The following is a 19,084-nucleotide window of genomic DNA, read 5'->3' on the forward strand; positions in this document are numbered from 1 at the left end:
TAAATCTACGAAGGCACAGAACACCTTTTGCTGCTTTGCAAGGACCTTTTCTGTGACGCTTCGTAGAGAAAAGACTTGATCCGTACATCCCATCCCCTTTCGAAAACCACCTTGCACATCCCAGATCTTTCTAGTGGAGAGGCATTTGAAGAAGAAGAATCTTAGGTCAATAATGTTTTGATATAAGTACATACCTTTGCCTAAGTGTGTATTTATTGACATGTATCTCGCGGTGCCTGTGAGCGACTTGTGCTCCCGATATGGGATATGTTTGTTTGTCTCTAAGTCTATATATTCTTTGGCCAATCCAAAATCTGAAAACAAACGAAATGCTGGATAAGTTACATGAAAATTATTAGCGAAATTCCTTAACTCATAGTCCTCAATCCCTGTATTATATTACATGGTTGAATAAGCGAGACAATCAAATAACAGTATAAATTACTAGTTTGATTCTAGGGCTGAAGTTATGTGTCTCAACCACAGACCTCATCAGAGCTAAGATTGTATTACCTCATACTTGTATCTTATTACTTGTGTATGTCATTTAACCAGCTAGTAAAGATCTTTTAATTGTATAAATATCAAGAAAAATTGCCGAAATTGGGGACTTCACCTGTTTGACAAAGATGATAATAATATAGCCGAAAATGAAATGAACCAACCAATGCACATCTATCTCTGCCTCCGTAATACAGGCCGAGAATTAATCAGTACACATTACAATTATCAGTCAACAACTTATGTAAAGTAAACAAACTGTACGTAAATTACTAGCCATTCATACAATGTTATAAATCAGACGTAAAAGAAATATGTACATGTAAAATTGTAAATGCTGCATTTGACAAACATTTTAAATTATTGTCTGTTCCACTAAACCTCAACTTATTAATTGTTATTTTACCTACTGAAATAATTAACTGTCCTCTTAACCATAGACTGTTATTTGTCACACAAGTTAAAGCTGAGTAAAATAAAAGGTGTTTCAAGTACAAAAATATGACTTACCAATGATGTGAATGATTTTTTCCCGTTTAGTTGCAGTTCTACCTATTAAAAAATTCTCTGGTTTCACATCCCGGTAAATGAGATGTCTTGAATGAACATACTCGATACGATGTAACTGAAAATTATAGAAAAATATGATTAATATTTAAACATCGTGTTAATACAATCAATATTTAGTATTTAATATAAATTATAAATAAGGCTAATTATTTGAGGCTACAATTTTACTTATTCCACATAATAATGTTTAAGTACACTCTTATGAATGAAAGCTGACTGTAAATTTTTTAGCATTTAACTTGTGAGTATGTGCGAAATTACACTTAACATTTTTACCAACATAATTTAATCATGAGAGAGACCATAGTTTATTCAAGATTGCATTTCATTAGCTTATCATTACAGTCAGTTTTCTCTACATAATCTCCAGATGTCAATCATCAGATAAAATCCTGCACGCCATTCCCTGATTTGACTCTATCAAATACGTTAACGAGCACGTTAAAATTTATGGTCAACAAAATCTGTTTCAATCACATGGCAAAACGTCTTGATAGCGCCTGCGACCTATTCGACGTATTCAAATCACAGAGTGGCGTAAAGGACAGTACACATAATCACGATACAACTTCGCGTCGTGCTAATTCTCTCTCTCCCATTGAACACCTGCGAGTGGGAAGGAGACGTTTTCGTATCGTGTTTATGTGTGGGAGCCCTAACCCACAACCCAGAGTACTCACCAATTGCATAGCGATCATAAGGACAGTCTTTAAAGAGAACCGGCGGCCGCACAAGTCGAACAGATCCTCGAGCGATGGGCCGAGCAACTCCATCACCAGGGCGTTGTACTTGCCGCACGGCCCGAAGTAGTACACCTCGGGCACCCCTTCCGCTGTCGACGGGGCTGGAGGGGTGAGGGACGGGGAAGGGGAGGGGGGGTAGGTACAAGAGTAATTAGTACTTACAATGTAAAACAGCATTGCTCTCGGTCGCGCCTGTCTCTTGACACAACAACGAAGCCGAGCCATGCCGTGAGCGAGTGTCGCTTGCATTTGTTTTTTAAATGCAAACGGTGATTGGTACAGGTGCTCATGGTAGGCATACAGGAGCAACACGAGAGCACTGCTTATTACATAAATAAATAAAAACAAAAACGTGCGACGGTCGGTTGCTACTACCATGATCAAGGAGTCGTTAGTGCCCTCGAGAATGAAAAAGAAATATAATAAACATATCGGATACTTTGTTGTGTCAAGATTTGAGACTTGGCTATCTACCGTAAGCTTCAGAATGTAGGTTGCGTTTTCTTTGTTGAATAAAAATAATATGCTATACAAGATTGACGTGTTACAGTAAGCTACATAGTTTTATCAGTCGTTGCACCGCGATAAATGGCACTCTATACGGTAACAATCCAAACATATTTCACAAAGGGTGCAATTACACGAGCGGAAGTCACACGCAACCCACATTTAGGCTGATGGCCGGGCAAGTCGAGCTTGGTTTACCCACGGATCTAGAAAGCCGTGGATTTATTAGCCGGGTCCACGAGCAATCTTACACGCTACCATCGTAAGAGGCAGTGCCCGTTTCACTATCAATTTATATATTAAGTCAAGAGGTGTTAGAATTATAGATTAACCGAAAGGGCAAAGTAAAAGACTTCGGTGGTACGGAACCTGAGCGGCTTCTCTTGTTTGACAAAATAAATCGGTACGTTTAATGTAACGAGAAAGAGTTGTAACGCGGCAGCGCTCCGAAACTTTGTTTTCGTAAATCTAGAGTTACCTAGAAGTATTGACAGGGATGTGACGAGACGAATGAATGCGGGATGGATGAAATGGAAACAACTCACCGGCACGACGTGTGATCGCAAGATGCCAATTAAGATCAAAGGCAAAATATATAAAAGCGTCATAAGGCCGGTGATGTTGTATGGGGCTGAGTGCTGGGCAACCAAAGTATGCGATGAGAAAAGGATGCATGTGACAGAGATGCGAATGTTGAGATGGATGTGTGGGGTTACAAGAAAAGATAGAATACGAAATGAGTATATAAGGGGAAGTATGAAAGTGGCTCCTATAGTGGAGAAGATGAAAAGCCATCGTCTTTCTTGGTTTGGGCATGTCATGAGAAGAGAAGATGATTATGTTACAAAGAAAGTGTTGGAAATGAGACCCGAAGGAAGGCGCAAGAGAGGAAGACCAAGAAAGACGTGGCTTGATTGCGTGAAAGAAAATATGAGAGAGTGTGGAGTGAATGAGGATATGACAGGGGATAGGGTAAAGTGGCGTGACATGACCAACAAAGCCGACCCTAAATAAGGATAAGGCAAGGAAGAAGAAGAAGAAGAAGAGTTACCATCCTGAACCTCACTCCCTACGATAGCAGCGCATTGAATCGATGTGGTCCCGGCTACAGCCAATCGAAAGCCCGACAAATCAACCGAGAAGCTTAAACCTTACGCAAAAGGGCGGTATCGCACTCACAAGCTGCATAGCTATCATTAGAACCGTCTTCAGCCTGAACCTTCGGCCGCAATGGACGAACAGATCTTCGAGGGTGGGCCCTAACAGTTCCAAGACCATGGCGTTGTAGCGGCCGCCGCACGTGCCCAGGTAGAACACTTTTGGGACGCCCTCTGAGCAAATTTAATGCTTATTAAAGGTAAGCGTCCACCTCGGTCATACGTATCGGACCAAACGGATTTTCATAAATGTATTAAGAAACGGCGTCAGCAATGCCGATGAAGCGGACGGACTAGTATGAACTTCTCTACAAATAATACTAAATGTGATGCGTCCGTTGCTTACGATGCCGAAAAGTGGACGCTTACATTTAAACTATGAAAGGCTGGCCCAACCAAGGCCAATGGAATTTATACCATTCACATTATCTTTATTAATTGCATTTCGGAAAATGCTACGAGGTTTTGTGGACCAATACAAAGTTCCTTGGCGCTGATTGGCCCCGCACCGATCAGCATGTAAACTGGGCATATGTTAATCAATTTAGACTGGCTTATGAACCGTCTTCTGTCTTTCACTCCCTACGGAAAAAGTGTTGTGATAGTGAACTAAATTTGTTAATATCATTTTATCGCAAAGCACTACCGGAGTGCCTTAGTTTAAGGTTTGCGATCTGACAGGATTACGGATCAGTGTAGGATGCAGGATGCGGAGAAGTTACCATCATGAAATAATCACGTGTTAAAGCTTGCAGAGAATCTCATCTGAATCACATACGGTTGAATAGACATTCAATCGGAGAAGACTCCAAGGCGCACCCAACTGGGTTGGGCGGCATAGGTTGTGAAACATAACCTAATTACCTATGTATTGGAATCTAACGAAAAAATATGTTTTATGAAAGTGGCTACAGGTACTTCGAAACGTTGTAGACCTAGATGAATTTTTTTAATGTCTTTCAAACCAACATCTGCCCCGGACGGGAATCGAACCCGGCATCTCTGGCATAGCATTCAGGGTCCAACCACTATATACACCGTCCAGAAGGGCTAGCACGGGGCACCAAACGCTCAAGTCAAAACGAGTTCAAAAATTTACATCTCAAGCGGCCTCGAGGGGGAACGCGACGCAAAACTTTTGTCACGTCTTGACTTGCGCGTCTTCCGCCACTTCTGTCTACCAGTGTGACAAGTGCAACAACAGGCACGAGCAACTCACCATGGGTGCCGAGCAGCTTGTAGAACCTGTACTCGAGGTGCAGCTGCGGAGCCTTCGACTTCATCGGCTCCATCTTGATCGCGACGTGCTCATTGTTGTAGAGGTTTTTTCCTGAAAAACATAAGAAATAATTTGATTACTACCAAAGTCTTCACTGGATATGCGTGGAGGACCATGGAACTTGGCGTCAAATGGAGGAGGTTTATACCCTGCAGTGGGTAGATATAGGCTAAAGAAGACGAAATTCTATAAAATTATGTTTGTAAGGGCGGTCTTTTACAGGCATTTTAGGCAATATGTAGTACCATCCGCTGGTTACGAGATATTATAAGGTATATTAAACGCCGTGTATGTCAATATGTGAATATTATGTACCCACAAAGAGATGTAAACAAAAAGATGCTTCGGCTGAAGATAATATCCTAGTACGTATCAAGTACTCTGTATTTTTTCAACGTACCCGGCTTAGGGGTATCAAAGTAAAAGTCAAAAGTTTGTATTCAATACACGGATCCAGAATAATATACAAAGGTTTTTCAAGTTGTGATCCAGATACTTTGCTACTGCAGTTTGACGGACACTTAACTTTCCTCGTATGATGGATGACGGGGGACAAGCCAATCTGGCTTACGAAATACTGAGTTTTGGTCCGTGCCTGTGGTAACCACGACTCTATCTCGTTGCATTAAACATAACATGGCTCTCTTTAGTTTGTTTTTTGCAAAGCTAAAGTAACCCTCCGGATAGGGCGTGCAAAACCGGTTAACCGGTTAACCGGAAAACCGGTTAACCGGACAATATATCACGGTTTTTCATAACCGGTTTTGAGAGTTCAAAACCGGAAACCGAAAACCGGGTTTTCACCGATTTTGATCGTATTTTTATATACTTTTTTACATACATTAGAAGTTGAACCCATAAACTCTAAAAATAAAAGAATTTGTATATCGGTTGGCACACTGATGGACACTAGATTAATGGTGAAACTCACAAAAAAGCACTAAAATATTGTATGGAAATTGAGTGACGATTTTCTGGTGCACATGCCGGCACTCTGCCTAGGCGCAGTAAAGCAAACACGACGTCAGTGACCGATGTGTGCGTGTGAGTTCACATTTTTTGCTGTATGAAAACTTATTGCTGTGTGAAAAAAGGTACTCTGGGTGCACATAATTATAACGTTGAAATCTGGCCCAATAAAGCACAACAAGGTGGTCTTCATACAAACTCTAGGTAAAACAGGACTGCATTGACCGTTGTTGAAAATATAATTAGGCCAAGTGCGGGGACTGCATTCGACGTTATGGACTTTTTTCATGAAGTGTTGAGGACGTCAAATCAAATGCAGTCGTGTCCATCAATGAGTTAGGCTTTCTTTCGTTGCGTTGAGGTTCTACCTTTTTTGGCATAAGATTTATTTGCCTAATCTCGTATTGCATAGTAACGTTTGGTCAAAGTCTCGTTACGCCGAAAATCGTATGGCATAAATCTCGTTTAGTAAAAAGTTATTTCGCATAACATTGTTTAACCTAATAATGGTATGGCCAAATCTTGAAAAGCCTAATAATGCTATGGCACAGGTTTATTAGGTTTATACAAAGTAATAATATTCGATTGGCTTTAACTTTGACGGAGCGTCTCCCTACATAGCGCAAACTGGTGCCTTGTATTGTTTCCGCTGTTTGGAAAACGCTCCGCTCCGCTTCGCTGCGCTCCGCTTTGGTTTTGATGAACATGTGCACCTAACACGCTCCTCCTCGCTTTGCTCGTCGTCGCACCTATTTTTAGGTTTCGATCTCATGGTGTTTGTAATAATTATATTGGTCGTTAACTTTCGATTTTTTGATCATACAATATCGTGATTTTCGGGATGTAGGAGAAAAATACCACAATTTGTTTATTTACTACGTACTTAATATATTATTTATTAAGATAACATTACGAGAAACAAGATTATACATAGGTATAGATGAACATAAATTTGAGCAAACGAAACTTAGGTGTTTAAAGATTGTGCCTAAAGAGTTTTAGACGAAACGAGCCTTATGCCACATAAGTCTTGGCAAAGTGATGGTTCGGCCAAAAAAGTTTAGACCATACGAGTTATGGGAAATGAGTTTTGGTCAATAAAGATTATGCCAGATGAGCGGAACCCTTGCGTTGATATGAACAAATCTGTAATACATCAAAAAAACATTCATCATCTTACTGCTACTAGAGAATAGAGTGGTCGTAAGAATCAGACGATAAATGTTTTTTTTTTCAAAATCTGCCTGTATGTTTAAAATATACAATTATTGATAATAACAGAACGATATAAAAACACCATTAAGGTGCCACACACTTTTTTTAGATGTGATAACAGTAAGTACTATGATAATTCTTATTTAACTTTTTTTCCTGTTCACTAAATTATTAATTTGTCATATGGTTGATTAATAACTAAAAAAAATTAAAAACCGACTTCAAAAAACCACTAAAATGTAAGAAATAATTTAAGGTTTACACAAATTCTACTCGTATGTGACAGTACAAATATACCTAAGCAGGAACTGTTCTTTTTTGATGTTGGTGCGGTGACAAAGTAATCTAAAGAAATATGGCACCAACTTCAAAAAAGAACAGTTCCTGCTTAGGTATATTTGTACTGTCACATACGAGTAGAATTTGTGTAAACCTTAAATTATTTCTTACATTTTAGTGGTTTTTTGAAGTCGGTTTTTAATTTTTTTAAATTATTATTTTATTTTATAGTTTTTAGTTTATTTGCAATAATTTTCAATCAAAAGTAAGGTGCAAATGATACCAAAAAGTCCTACTAATCAATACGAATCATTCAAGCCTAAACACGAAGTAATTGCTATATACCGTTGAGGAGTTCCCCTGACTGCCTTCCGTTTCCATCATCAGATCAGCTCAAGGTCACCATCATATTTTTTTGTTATAAGAACTATATTTACGTTCTAAATTTCATTAGAATCGGTTACTAGGTGCCCAAAATGGAAATTCATACCCTGTTTTTACCCCTTTACCCACCCTTGGGGGTGAACTAAAATTCTGAAAAAAAATGAGACCACCTGGGAGCTCAATGCAATACAACAAAAAAAGAATTTTCAAAATCGGTCCATAAACGGCGGAGTAATCGGTGAACATACATAAAAAAAAATATAAAAAAAAAAGATCCCGACGAATTGAGAACCTCCTCCTTTTTTTGAAGTCGGTTAAAAATAGGTAAGTATATCATAAAAAAATGTTTTATTCGTATGTTTTGTGGATAGGATATCTCTATCTAAAAATATGGGTTCCTTGTTTAATTAGTACTGTATGACAAAAAATATTTACGTAATATCAAAACCGGTGAAAAACCGGTTACCCGGTTTTGAGGCTGAAAACCGAAAATTCAAAACCGGTTTTGAAAACCTTCCGGTTTTGCACGCCCTACCTCCGGACCCGCTACATCATACTTTACTTAGCAACGTCACAGAAATAAAACATAACTTGTGGGAGGGATTTCGTAGTATAATTTATACAACACCCACATGGGTAGATACGCCTCCGCGGCCCATCGTTGCTATGTACTAATGTTATGCTACATTAGTTGTTACGTGGCGGAATTTAGCAATGCGCAATGCAAATTGTGTGCAGCAGATAAGCAAGTGTAGTTCATTCATAATTTTTATGTTTGCTGTGATCAATATTGCCCAGTCATATTTTAGTTTTTAACGCCGACGGAAAAATTGGGCTGTTATAAGTTCAACCCATTGAGTGCCGAAGGTACAGATGCTTTATCCACTGGCTGGCATAGCGCCCCCGGACGTCCGCAGGACTGTGGCAAGTTCCGCAGAAAGGGCCAAAATGGACGACACACGACATCCCATGCATGGCTTCGTCCCTGCGCCGCAAAGACTGCCAAGCCGACGCAGCTTTATGAAATGTGTTGATCCACTGAACACTAGCCAAGCGCAAGCGAGGTGTGCTCTCTGGCGTCAAAAAGTGTCCCTTCCAACCCCATTTGTGCAGCCGTCAGAGAACCTCCCACCTAGACATAAATTGCCTTGGGAGACCTGGAAGTCTTTAAACCGACTTCGAACACAGGTCGGTCGTAGTAAGGACAATATGGCTAGGTGGGGATTCACGGATGCACAAAATCTGAACTGCTTGTGTGAAGCGCCACAAACTATGGTGCACCTCACTTCATGCCCCGCGTGTCCCTACACCTGTACGCGGGAAAAGCTCATGACCGCTACTAGCGGTGCAGTATCAGTGGCCCAGTTCTGGGCATGTATTATTTAGCGACTTTGTTTGTTTGTCGTCGACACGATAAGAAGAAGAAGAAGTGCCGAAGGTATCTTGTGTCACTGGTATTAGTATTGCGTAGTCGGCATTCAATGTACACACATTCAAAATGTAAATGTTAATGTTTGTATGTGTCTGAGGTAGCGTGTAGCTCCCAAACGGCTGAAACTATTTTCAATGATACCTGAGAGGGTCAGGTTTCTTTGCCACAGACTGTACAAACCAGCACCGCAACTAACTAGTCATATTCTTGTGTTTTATAGCAAGTAATCGTACCTATAGTTTAAGAAGGAGAGTGTAGTAACTGAAAACATGTGACGCAGCCACTTGCCGGCTACTTATCAATACGTTTGATAACAGTTGTTGATGATGCTGATGCGATAAAGAGAACGATTTTTCACGTACAATCTTATCATAACTCACGAACATGAGTATGTCAGTCATGTGTTTAAAAAGTGAAGTATTTTAAATACATAAACGTGAAAAGGTAAAAACACATTATATTATACCTAAGAACTTATCTTACGGACAGCCTAGGTTTTACCTACTGAAACACTATGAGGCCTCTGAAAATCTACAAGAAACGAAGACGTACAGGCAATCTATTATTGCAAAAATCTATTAACAGCCCATAAAATATATTTCGTAAAATATTTCGTTGTTTTCGCCAATGCAGCCGAGCTCTCGGCATAGTTGCGGCGATTGGCTATAAATCAGAAAGTTCGATGACTTCTAATTTGATTTACAATTTCCCCGTAACAAGATACAGTACGGTTGGAGACCTACACACGTGACCACGCATGTCGCACGTGCTAGCAGATTATCAGCAAATTAGTCGTCAGTTCCTTATTTACTAGATGGTCTTTAGTTGTGTCTAATGGATGCTACATCTAGTTTATAGTACGACTAATGTGCAGTGAACACAAATAGGTCTGATGTAAATTTTACGCTAGCCTAAACGCTACACGTTATACCGACCATTCACAATAGAAATATCGATAAACATGCAAGTTTCTTATTCTTTCCGGAGTGAATAATAGGTGTTTGTACAATCACCGTTGACATCTGCATGATAAAAGTAAATTCAATCGCCTATTTACATTTCCAATGTTTCCAAGTAGGTAGGTACATAATGTTATACTTGAAGTAGTCTTGGAATGAGTCATACAACAATGACTACATATCTAGGGTTGCATTGATAACAACATTATTCTATTCCGGATAATGCATAATAGGCATAGGCGTAACGTGCGCGAACTATAATTTCATTGTTTTAAAAATCTGCTATAAAGCATGTAGTCATGACTAGCCAGTAAAAGTAAAGATATTTATAAAATCGTTAACTACAATGTAAGGAGCATTAAATAGTTAACTAGATACAATCTGATTGGATTACTCTATTCATAACACTTATAAACTTCTCCAATCAGTACATCGCATCGTGCCAATACAAAAGCTGTTACTTTATTTAAATTTATTCATTCACGTGAACTAATAACCGGCATTGGCAGATATTATTTTCACGATTGAAAAACGTTCACAGTGTCTCTATTGGCGATTTTTATGGCACAATAGCAAAGAGCTTTAGGCACAGTACACGTGCCTCTGTTTTGTTCAAATTTATCTCATAAGACCGTCGAATTAAGATTAATACAACGGCAAAAGGTGGAAGTACGAATACCGAGTAAAGTATACAGGGGGGTCACTCTGACGAAAAAGAAGTTTCGGTATCATACTGCGCGGGCCACGATGATGCCGATGCGACAGCTCTCGTTCGTTCTTTTTTCGTTATTATAGAGAAACCCTCCAGTCGCCGTATAGCTCTGACGGCACACGTGCGTTCGTATCCTATACATAATGTTATTTTCAGTGGCGTGTTGAATCCAGTTACTGAAGCGTATGCAGCCATATAATTTCCCAGACAGATTTTATGTAAAACCTAGTGACTCAATTTGCTTGAAAACTTAGGATACGTTTTTTTTATTTTACAATGAAGTGGGTGATGGTTTTGGTAATTTACAGAAAAGGAATTAGTCTATCTAAAAATACAAATTCATAACATATATTGCTTAGCCCTTATGTCTCAGTTCATTCCAAACGGGGGGAATGGAATGGAATATCGACCAAGTATTTATTACTAATAGGCCAGATTTGTAAAATGATTTCGGACGATAATAATGCAGACACATTTGACTTTCGTCAGGATGCCATTTTATACGCGTTTTCATTGGTTTCTCAAAGTCAATCAAATTTCAAGTATAGTGTCAGTGCCAAAGGTGGACCTGGACTAGGGTTTCTCATCGTAGTAAAAAGATTAACGTCAGTCGCTGAGTACAGGTCGGAAGTATGTTGTACATAATAATATAAGGTATGGCTTATACATTATTATACGGCGAGGCCCATACATTATTACCCCACGTTTCTAGAATTAAGAGAAACGTGAAAACTCGATACTCCTAAGGCCGTTAGCGAAAAAACCTAATTAAATCAATCAACCGACAGCGAATCAGGTTTATTACAACACTGATTTGAGACCAGTTCAGAAGACTAATAGAAGAATGAGTCATACGACATGCCATTATATCGAAGATCTTTGTTAATGTCTCAACTCTCATGACAATGCCGTTTCCTACTCTTCTATCTCGGTGTAGTAAGGGCCATTTTGCGTCGCAGGGGGGAGAATACTGTTTTGTTTTGTCTAACAGCTCGCCTCTACCTGAGTCAGAGTTGTGTGAAGTTTAAAGCTATTTCTCTTTTGTGAAGAAAGTGGTGAATGCGGTAACGTATTTTGTGAATAATTTACTCCATACTTGGTCCTTTACGAGTTACTTTGAAGTGATGAGGCTTCCGCTCAAGTACCTACCTACTCAACTGTCGGAACTTCAGCTGTTATAGTCAGTGACGAATTTATTACGGAAATTAATACATTGCTACATTATGTAGGTATGATAGTGAGTGATAGCAAATAATTGATAAAATATTAAATTTCACGAATGTAGCCAACAAGATCTCTAGGTCATATGTCTCTTGATGCCATCTAGGGTGTGTTTGTAAAATGAATGTATGACATACCGCAGAGTAGAGTTTTCTCAGTGAACAGTATTACTACGATTCGCTTCCAGATTTTGCGATGTTAAACATAATAATGCCGATTTTTTTAACACTGCTCACTACTCGTAGGTATACATACATACATACAAAATATTGCAGGTAAGAAAGTCGGCAATTACATACAAACGAAAGTTAATCCGCGTTAGGCATAACGGTACGTACACTCTTTATTATTCACACAAACACAAAGGACATAGCTCTCAACTTGAACCCTAACTTTGCTGCACAAAAAGAAATCTCACCGAATAACTGTTACTATAGCTATTTATAGCATTCAAACGAACCAAGTACTCAATTCTTTAGAGTGCTAGACTGCTGGTGTTTTGTATTTTGCAGTTATTTTTGTACTTATCCATGTTCTGAGGTGAATACAAGGATGATATCGATAAAACTTGTATACCTACTTAAATTTTAATTGACACAATAATATGAAAATCATGCCCAGCAAAAGTCGCCTTTCTCTGTAAACTTGACAAAAGCATTCATTGAGGGGTTTCAAAAGTTAGATTTCAAATGCAAAATTTTCCTCAGGTAAATACAAAATAAAAACAAGTTAATTTGTCGACTGGCCGTGACCTCTCCGTGTAGCTGACCGGTGCCAAAACCAGCGTTTGTACGGCACTATAATATTATTATAAGCATTTCCAACAGTTTCTTATGTCTGTTAAGTAAGGTAAATTTTCCACTGCATGATATCGAAAATGTATGGATTTGACATGTTAGACGAGGATACGGAAACATTCAGCCACGCCTAAACGTTACATGTAACAGCATCGGAATACTAACTTGACATGGATGTGTCTCGCTTCGAATTTGCAGTTATTAGAGGGTTGTCGACAAAATATTATACATGAATAATTCACAACATGCTCTTCCTACTAGGGCTTAGGTTATACCTTGCTACACTTATTTTCGCCACTGTTATGTTAACTAGGTATAATTCTTCAACATAATCAGCTCGTAATCGTCCACAGTATCAACGAGAAATTTTGATAAAACGAACAGACGGGTCTTCATAACAAAACAACTAGGTACTGAATCAATTTAACTAATGTTATATTTTTAAGCAAATGCATGCATAGATATGATAATTAAATCGAACAATAACTTAATTATGTGCATTGTAGTAGAAACACTGGCTCCACAATGTAATTATGTATATGATTCAGATTCAGTGCAACTAGTCTACTACAAACTACGAGGCATCAACCTATTTACAATTAAATCTATTTATGTCTCTGTCCTCCATACGTGATCATTAAGTTGTATGTAAACAAGAACAGACATTGCTTACAATACCTAGAATTGGTATTTTAGGCTCAAAAACGTCCATCCAATCCAATGGCAGAAAACCTTTATTTGGAGTGTTTTGTGAGCCTGCTATCGGGGTACGGGGTCACGTGACAAGGGACTTTTTTGGAAGAAGTAGGATTCTTAAAAAAATACGGATATTGCTGAACACAAGTTACCCAAAGTCAGACTATATCCACGCTTAACCTCATCCAGCCGCTATGTTCAGTGCAATCCAACGACCAATCATAACTATCTAAGTTTATAGTTCACCAATCCCAATGAACACTGGCCATGTATAACTATCTGCATCTATAACTGTATCTGTAACATCACAAAAAACAAGGTTCCATCTGTGCTTAGCGTGTTTAAGTTCCATTCTACACGGTCCAAGATTCGCGCTGAGGTCGTTACTAGACTTGACCGTATAAAAAATGTATAGCTTCGGTCTAGGTCCGGCTTCGATTTGAGCCGATGCGCCAGTTATTTACCCTGTCAGTCGATTTCGTTTGCAGTGAAACAAATTTGTAAAATGTTAGCTTGCTAGGCATTCTTGCCCCCTGATAAAAACTTGACCATACTTCAAATACATGTACAACAAGTCTGCTACAAGTAGCAGATGCAATTAGACATAAACATATAATTACTTAAATTAATATCCTTGTAGTTTGATCTTGTTATAAATTTGAAGCAATACTTTTATTACATCCCTTTCCGTCGGAAAAGAAAGTGATACAGAAAAAACAGTTAAGTTAATTAAAATCAAATGAATCGGAAACAGCGATTCAAAACAAACCGGCACGTGACTATAAGGACTTGAGCAACTAATCAATAGTCATTAAAGCTCTGACGAAACGATAAAATCGTTGAGGTCGAAGCTAGCCCATGGCACTCGGCTGCGGCTGTTATTTATTTACTCAGAGGCCGCCGGGACCTAGAACCTCACACCTTAATTCAAGAGAAGGTTTATGGCACAGAGAAAGGCGGTCAAAGTGCGTCTTTTATTAGACTGCGAGATTATCTAACCCGATACTCGGCGCTAGGGAAGGTTACGCTATCAGAACGTGCTCATGTTTTCGACCGTGACGTAATTACCGGTCAGTCGTTAGCGGCCAGTCAGAGCGAGCCATCTCGCATGCTAGAGCTGAAGCAACTGCCTGCAAAGTGGCTAAGAATGTGCAATTTCGCAGATTAAAAGACCCCGCAGCGTACATTACTTCTAAAGCATGCATTTCTATAAATACATGGACGGATCGATGTGTGGGGCGTGCAACCTGTCCTGTGATGGACGAAGACGTGTTTTGTTCGTTTCACTCCTCCGATAAAACGGACCAACAAGGCCGATAGGACACCCGATATAGCTGCTCGCTGCGGCGCCTACACAGCTGACTGACATTGCTGAGGTGTTCACGTTGCTGCGTTGTATGAAACTTGCCGGTGAAATGCCCTAGTTCAACGAAGTGGCAGGCGGACAAGGTTTATACAGCCCAATTCAAGTTTTTGTAATAAAAAAAAGTAAAATAAGTTGTTACTTTTGCCCATGTTCATAGTTTTACGATCTTGTACCATGCGGGAATGAATTTAAAATAATAACATGATAAATTACTTGCATCAATCGTGATCATACAAGCCAATACAGAGCACTGCTAGATAATTACCATTTTTCATCTTCTCCATGATAAAAGGACCTCTCCTAACGGGGATTACAATGTTAAATATTGACGTTCGTAAAGAAATTTCTTCTTCCACGAGTAAAAATTATTCACTTTCGTAGGCTTCCCGCAAGAACCGCCTACTCAAAGCCTGGCTCGGCCTTTCTACTCATCCTCTAACGCTGGTACCTACTATATATAACTTATATTTGCCAAGTTTAAGTTTATAGGAATTAAATATTGAATAATATATTCTGATATTTGATACTTTTATTTCTAGCCATTACAAAGATATATTTTAATTAGTAGTCATCTATCTTATCATATAAAACACTATAGGTAGTATACAGTATACTACCCAGACACGATTAACTTTTATTAATAGCCTTCGAAGCCGTAAACACTGTTTGAAAATGAAATAAAAGGGCCGTATTTGTTAAGACTCTCCTCACTACGCCCTAAACTAGTTTAGCACTGTCGGTAATTAGTTCCCTAATTGCTCTAAAAATACTTGAGAGTACGTGAAGTGCTCACGTCATCACACAACTAGTATTATTGCTCTGGGAATTCAATGTAGCTAGTATAATACAGATAGGTATGTATAGATTGATTGAACCAGGGACGGGGACGCGTGTTTTGAAACTATACAAGGCCAGAACGCACCCATAGTGTACTAGCACTGTATAGTTTCAAGTGAAAAAAAATAATATTTTCCTTGAAAATATACACGATTTGTGCGTACTAATCGCGTATACTTTCAAGTTGGGATTTACGGAATCGTGCTTGAAAATATACATTGCTATTACGCACATTGCTTGTTTGGCGTACTTGTCGCATATAATTTATACCTACATGCTGATTCTGTTTTACTTAACTATTTCGGTAAATGTACACATGACTACAATTTACTTATTCTGACTGCCATACCTATAGAATGTTATTAAATAAAGATGAACAAGCTCTAATTTGATTGATAAATTGATATTTATAGCAATCATACTTTGTAACGTTTCGCCCTGCCTACTTAACTCCTACCTATTGGATTTACTAAGAAGATATTTGAAAACACCTAACTAACTTGAGTGAAATAAGAGTGAAACAAATACTGTTTTGAATTGGCCATGAAACATCCAGGAAACCCCTACGTTGTGTTGTAACCCAATAAACGAAAGAAAGAGAATTAAATAAACTATGACCTAGAATTGATTACATACATCCTACCTGCCTATAATTATTGACCTATATACTACAACCCTGATGTATAACTTTTATTTGTATGATAACTACATATTTACAGGTAAGTACATAAAGATAATAATATAGGTAATAATGTTTTTTGGTGTTGGTTAATAAGGGAAGCCCCTCCATACGCTTTGTAGGCCTTGATCACTACACCCGATTGAATCAATATATAAGACTCTAAAATAGATAAATAATAGCAAATATTCAATCGGAGCCCTCGTGGAACACAACCATTGACTTGGACATTCCTCCGACCAACTTATTAATCACTTCCCTTGCTCCTAACCTTATATATTTACATGTTTTATATTTATTTCATGTAAATAAATCAACATGAATACATGTTGTCAAAGCTAAAGGGACAATCATATTTATAATCATAAATTAACTGAAACTAGAATAGTTCAATAATTTACAGTATAGTAACTTTATTAAATCATGAATTTCATAATAAATAAGTATTTGAAAATATAATAATATGACTCTAATTTTGTAGCCAAGTGGGAAGTGATTTATTATTTTAAAAGATTAAATATATAATATGAAATAGTGAATATTCTTTGATCTTATTGGAATATAGGATAATTGTTATGAAATAGTGAATATTATATAAACTTATTCAAATATATTATAAATAGTTGTAATAAATATATCCTAGCTAACTTTATTCCTACTATATCCGTGCTATCTTTATTTACATTAGAATTTATTGATTTAACAAGGAAACAAACACTTCTATGGGTAAGAATTTACATAACTTTCTGAAAATATGCAAATTGGACAGGAATCTGATCTACCTTCAAGCCATTTGTATTTATTGAGCAATATAGGACCAGAAATGATTTAGTTTAAGTATCTAGGACCCTTATTTGTGATATCTTGACACTTATTAGAGTAAATTTATCCGTCAATCAATTCTTTCCCTGCGCTGTTACTTGTTTTTAAACTCAAAGTCAAATAATCTTCTCTGCCATATAGATACTACAATAAATCATCTTTGAAAAGTTTATTTAAGTATGTATCTACTTTATTCTTTGAATAATTACTATAGCATAGATTCTATAGAAGTATTTATTTACCTAATGAAAAATCAATAATTTGAACAAAGAACCATAGAACAAATTTGAAGGTAGGTGTATATTTTTTATTTAATAAGAATTTATTATTTTTGAAGTGAGATCTATTGTCAGGTTTTAGTTATTTGATAATCATCATCATCATCATCATCACCAGCCCGCTTCTGCCTATTTGTATCTATCCAGAAGTCCCTGTTCTAAACTAAAATAAGTTGAACCAAAGCTAGGGAATGTGTAATGTGTAGGTTTTTCTCTAGCTAGCTAAATACTGAATGAGCGAGGTAGAAGACCTTTAGTGTACCTATCTAATCCCTATACCAGTGTGATGGAAATTGCAGCCGTGGGTTAGCGTCCTTCAAGAAATAAAGTGTAGGTATAACTTCTCAATCATATACGAGAGACAAAAAGTAAGTAGAAAAGTGACTTAGCTTCGCACACGGTGTTCCGCCTCGGCTCCACACGCCTGGTCCTCACGCCCCACGGCTCCGATCACCCCCTCAATCTGACCGCCTGCTCACCACGGCCGCTCACACAAAAGTGAAAAGTGCCCACGCGCTGCTCGCTTACGTGGATATTATCCTCTACCCTCAACTCGCCGATATCAATATTAAGGCTCACCTTCACTCAGAATAATTATCTTGATTATTCTGTGATCCGAAATCGGTACAACGAAGCTTGGCACGAAGTTAGCCGACACCCTGAATGATTTAATAGACAACTTTTCCAAAAATCCCACGGGAAAACCCTTCCAAAGCGCAACAAATCCCTCGGAACATCCAGTCGTAGTTTAAATTCATTATTTGCGAAATAGTTAATGTTTCGGCATCGATGGAACATTACAACTTGCAAGTAAGAATACTAATATCTTATTATTTATATGAATAAAGAGTAATACCTACTACACTCACGAGAAATGAAAAAGTCCTAGTGGCGATAGCTCCTGAACGGAAAAGACTAGCTTAATGACGCCGTCGGAAATATTAAAGTACATTTAACAGCGCATCAAAATTTTATTATAACCAACTAAAAACGTAAATTTTGATCAAATTCTATATTAAATGTTTTAAAAAGTTTTGGTAATTTATTTATTTATTTATATACACTTTATTGCACACATAAAACAAATTTTACACAGAAGCATTTTAAAACATAGTTAATAATTTGCGCACAAAGGCGGACTTATTGCTAAAAAGCAATTTCTACCAACCAACCTTTGATTGGTAGTTATCGGATGAATATAATGTAAGCTCTTAAAATAAATTAGGTGTTGACATTTTGCAACTTCGACTTATTGATTGCTCGTGAGTGTATTACTCTATAGACCTATTAGAGACATATTTTTCATCAAGTTTTGGGGAGCCTACCCTATCTATCTATGGGTATTAAATATAAAAACCTACTACCTAGTAACTAATCACGTATAGTTTCAAGTGGTCGCATTGCCGCGTGGCACTTGAAAATATACACGATTAGTACGCAGTGGTAACTGCTGCAGTATATTTTCAAGCCATAATTTTGGTCAAACTTACTTGAAAATATACGCGATTAGTGCGTAATGGCCTTGTATACTTTCAAGTAAATCATGGCACCATTTTAATTTGAAACTATACGTGAGCAGTCCCACCCTCTGCGTTCTGGCCTTGTATAGTTTCAAAACACGCGACGGGGACTTTCGCTCTAGGGAAAAAATCAAAACATTTGCGTAACCCGTCTGGAAAAA

The 19,084-nt window shown here is 38.0% G+C and overlaps 1 protein-coding gene across 11 annotated transcripts in view; it reads right to left on the reverse strand.

Moving 5' to 3' along the window:
- LOC105390945 (casein kinase I) overlaps positions 1 to 19,084 on the reverse strand; it is a 42,545-nt gene that overhangs the window by 12,614 nt on the left and 10,847 nt on the right. For all 11 annotated transcript variants that reach the window (XM_011562322.3, XM_011562326.3, XM_048628591.1 and 8 more), the window contains exons 4-7: positions 4,698 to 4,808; positions 1,752 to 1,915; positions 1,012 to 1,126; positions 195 to 314 (exon numbers count right to left, since the gene is read on the reverse strand). In XM_011562322.3, the coding sequence (XP_011560624.2) occupies positions 195 to 314; positions 1,012 to 1,126; positions 1,752 to 1,915; positions 4,698 to 4,808 (510 nt within the window). The remainder of the gene's footprint in view (positions 1 to 194; positions 315 to 1,011; positions 1,127 to 1,751; positions 1,916 to 4,697; positions 4,809 to 19,084) is intronic.

Source organism: Plutella xylostella, chromosome 21, assembly GCF_932276165.1.
Source record: "Plutella xylostella chromosome 21, ilPluXylo3.1, whole genome shotgun sequence".
Taxonomy (NCBI): Eukaryota; Metazoa; Arthropoda; class Insecta; order Lepidoptera; family Plutellidae; genus Plutella; species Plutella xylostella.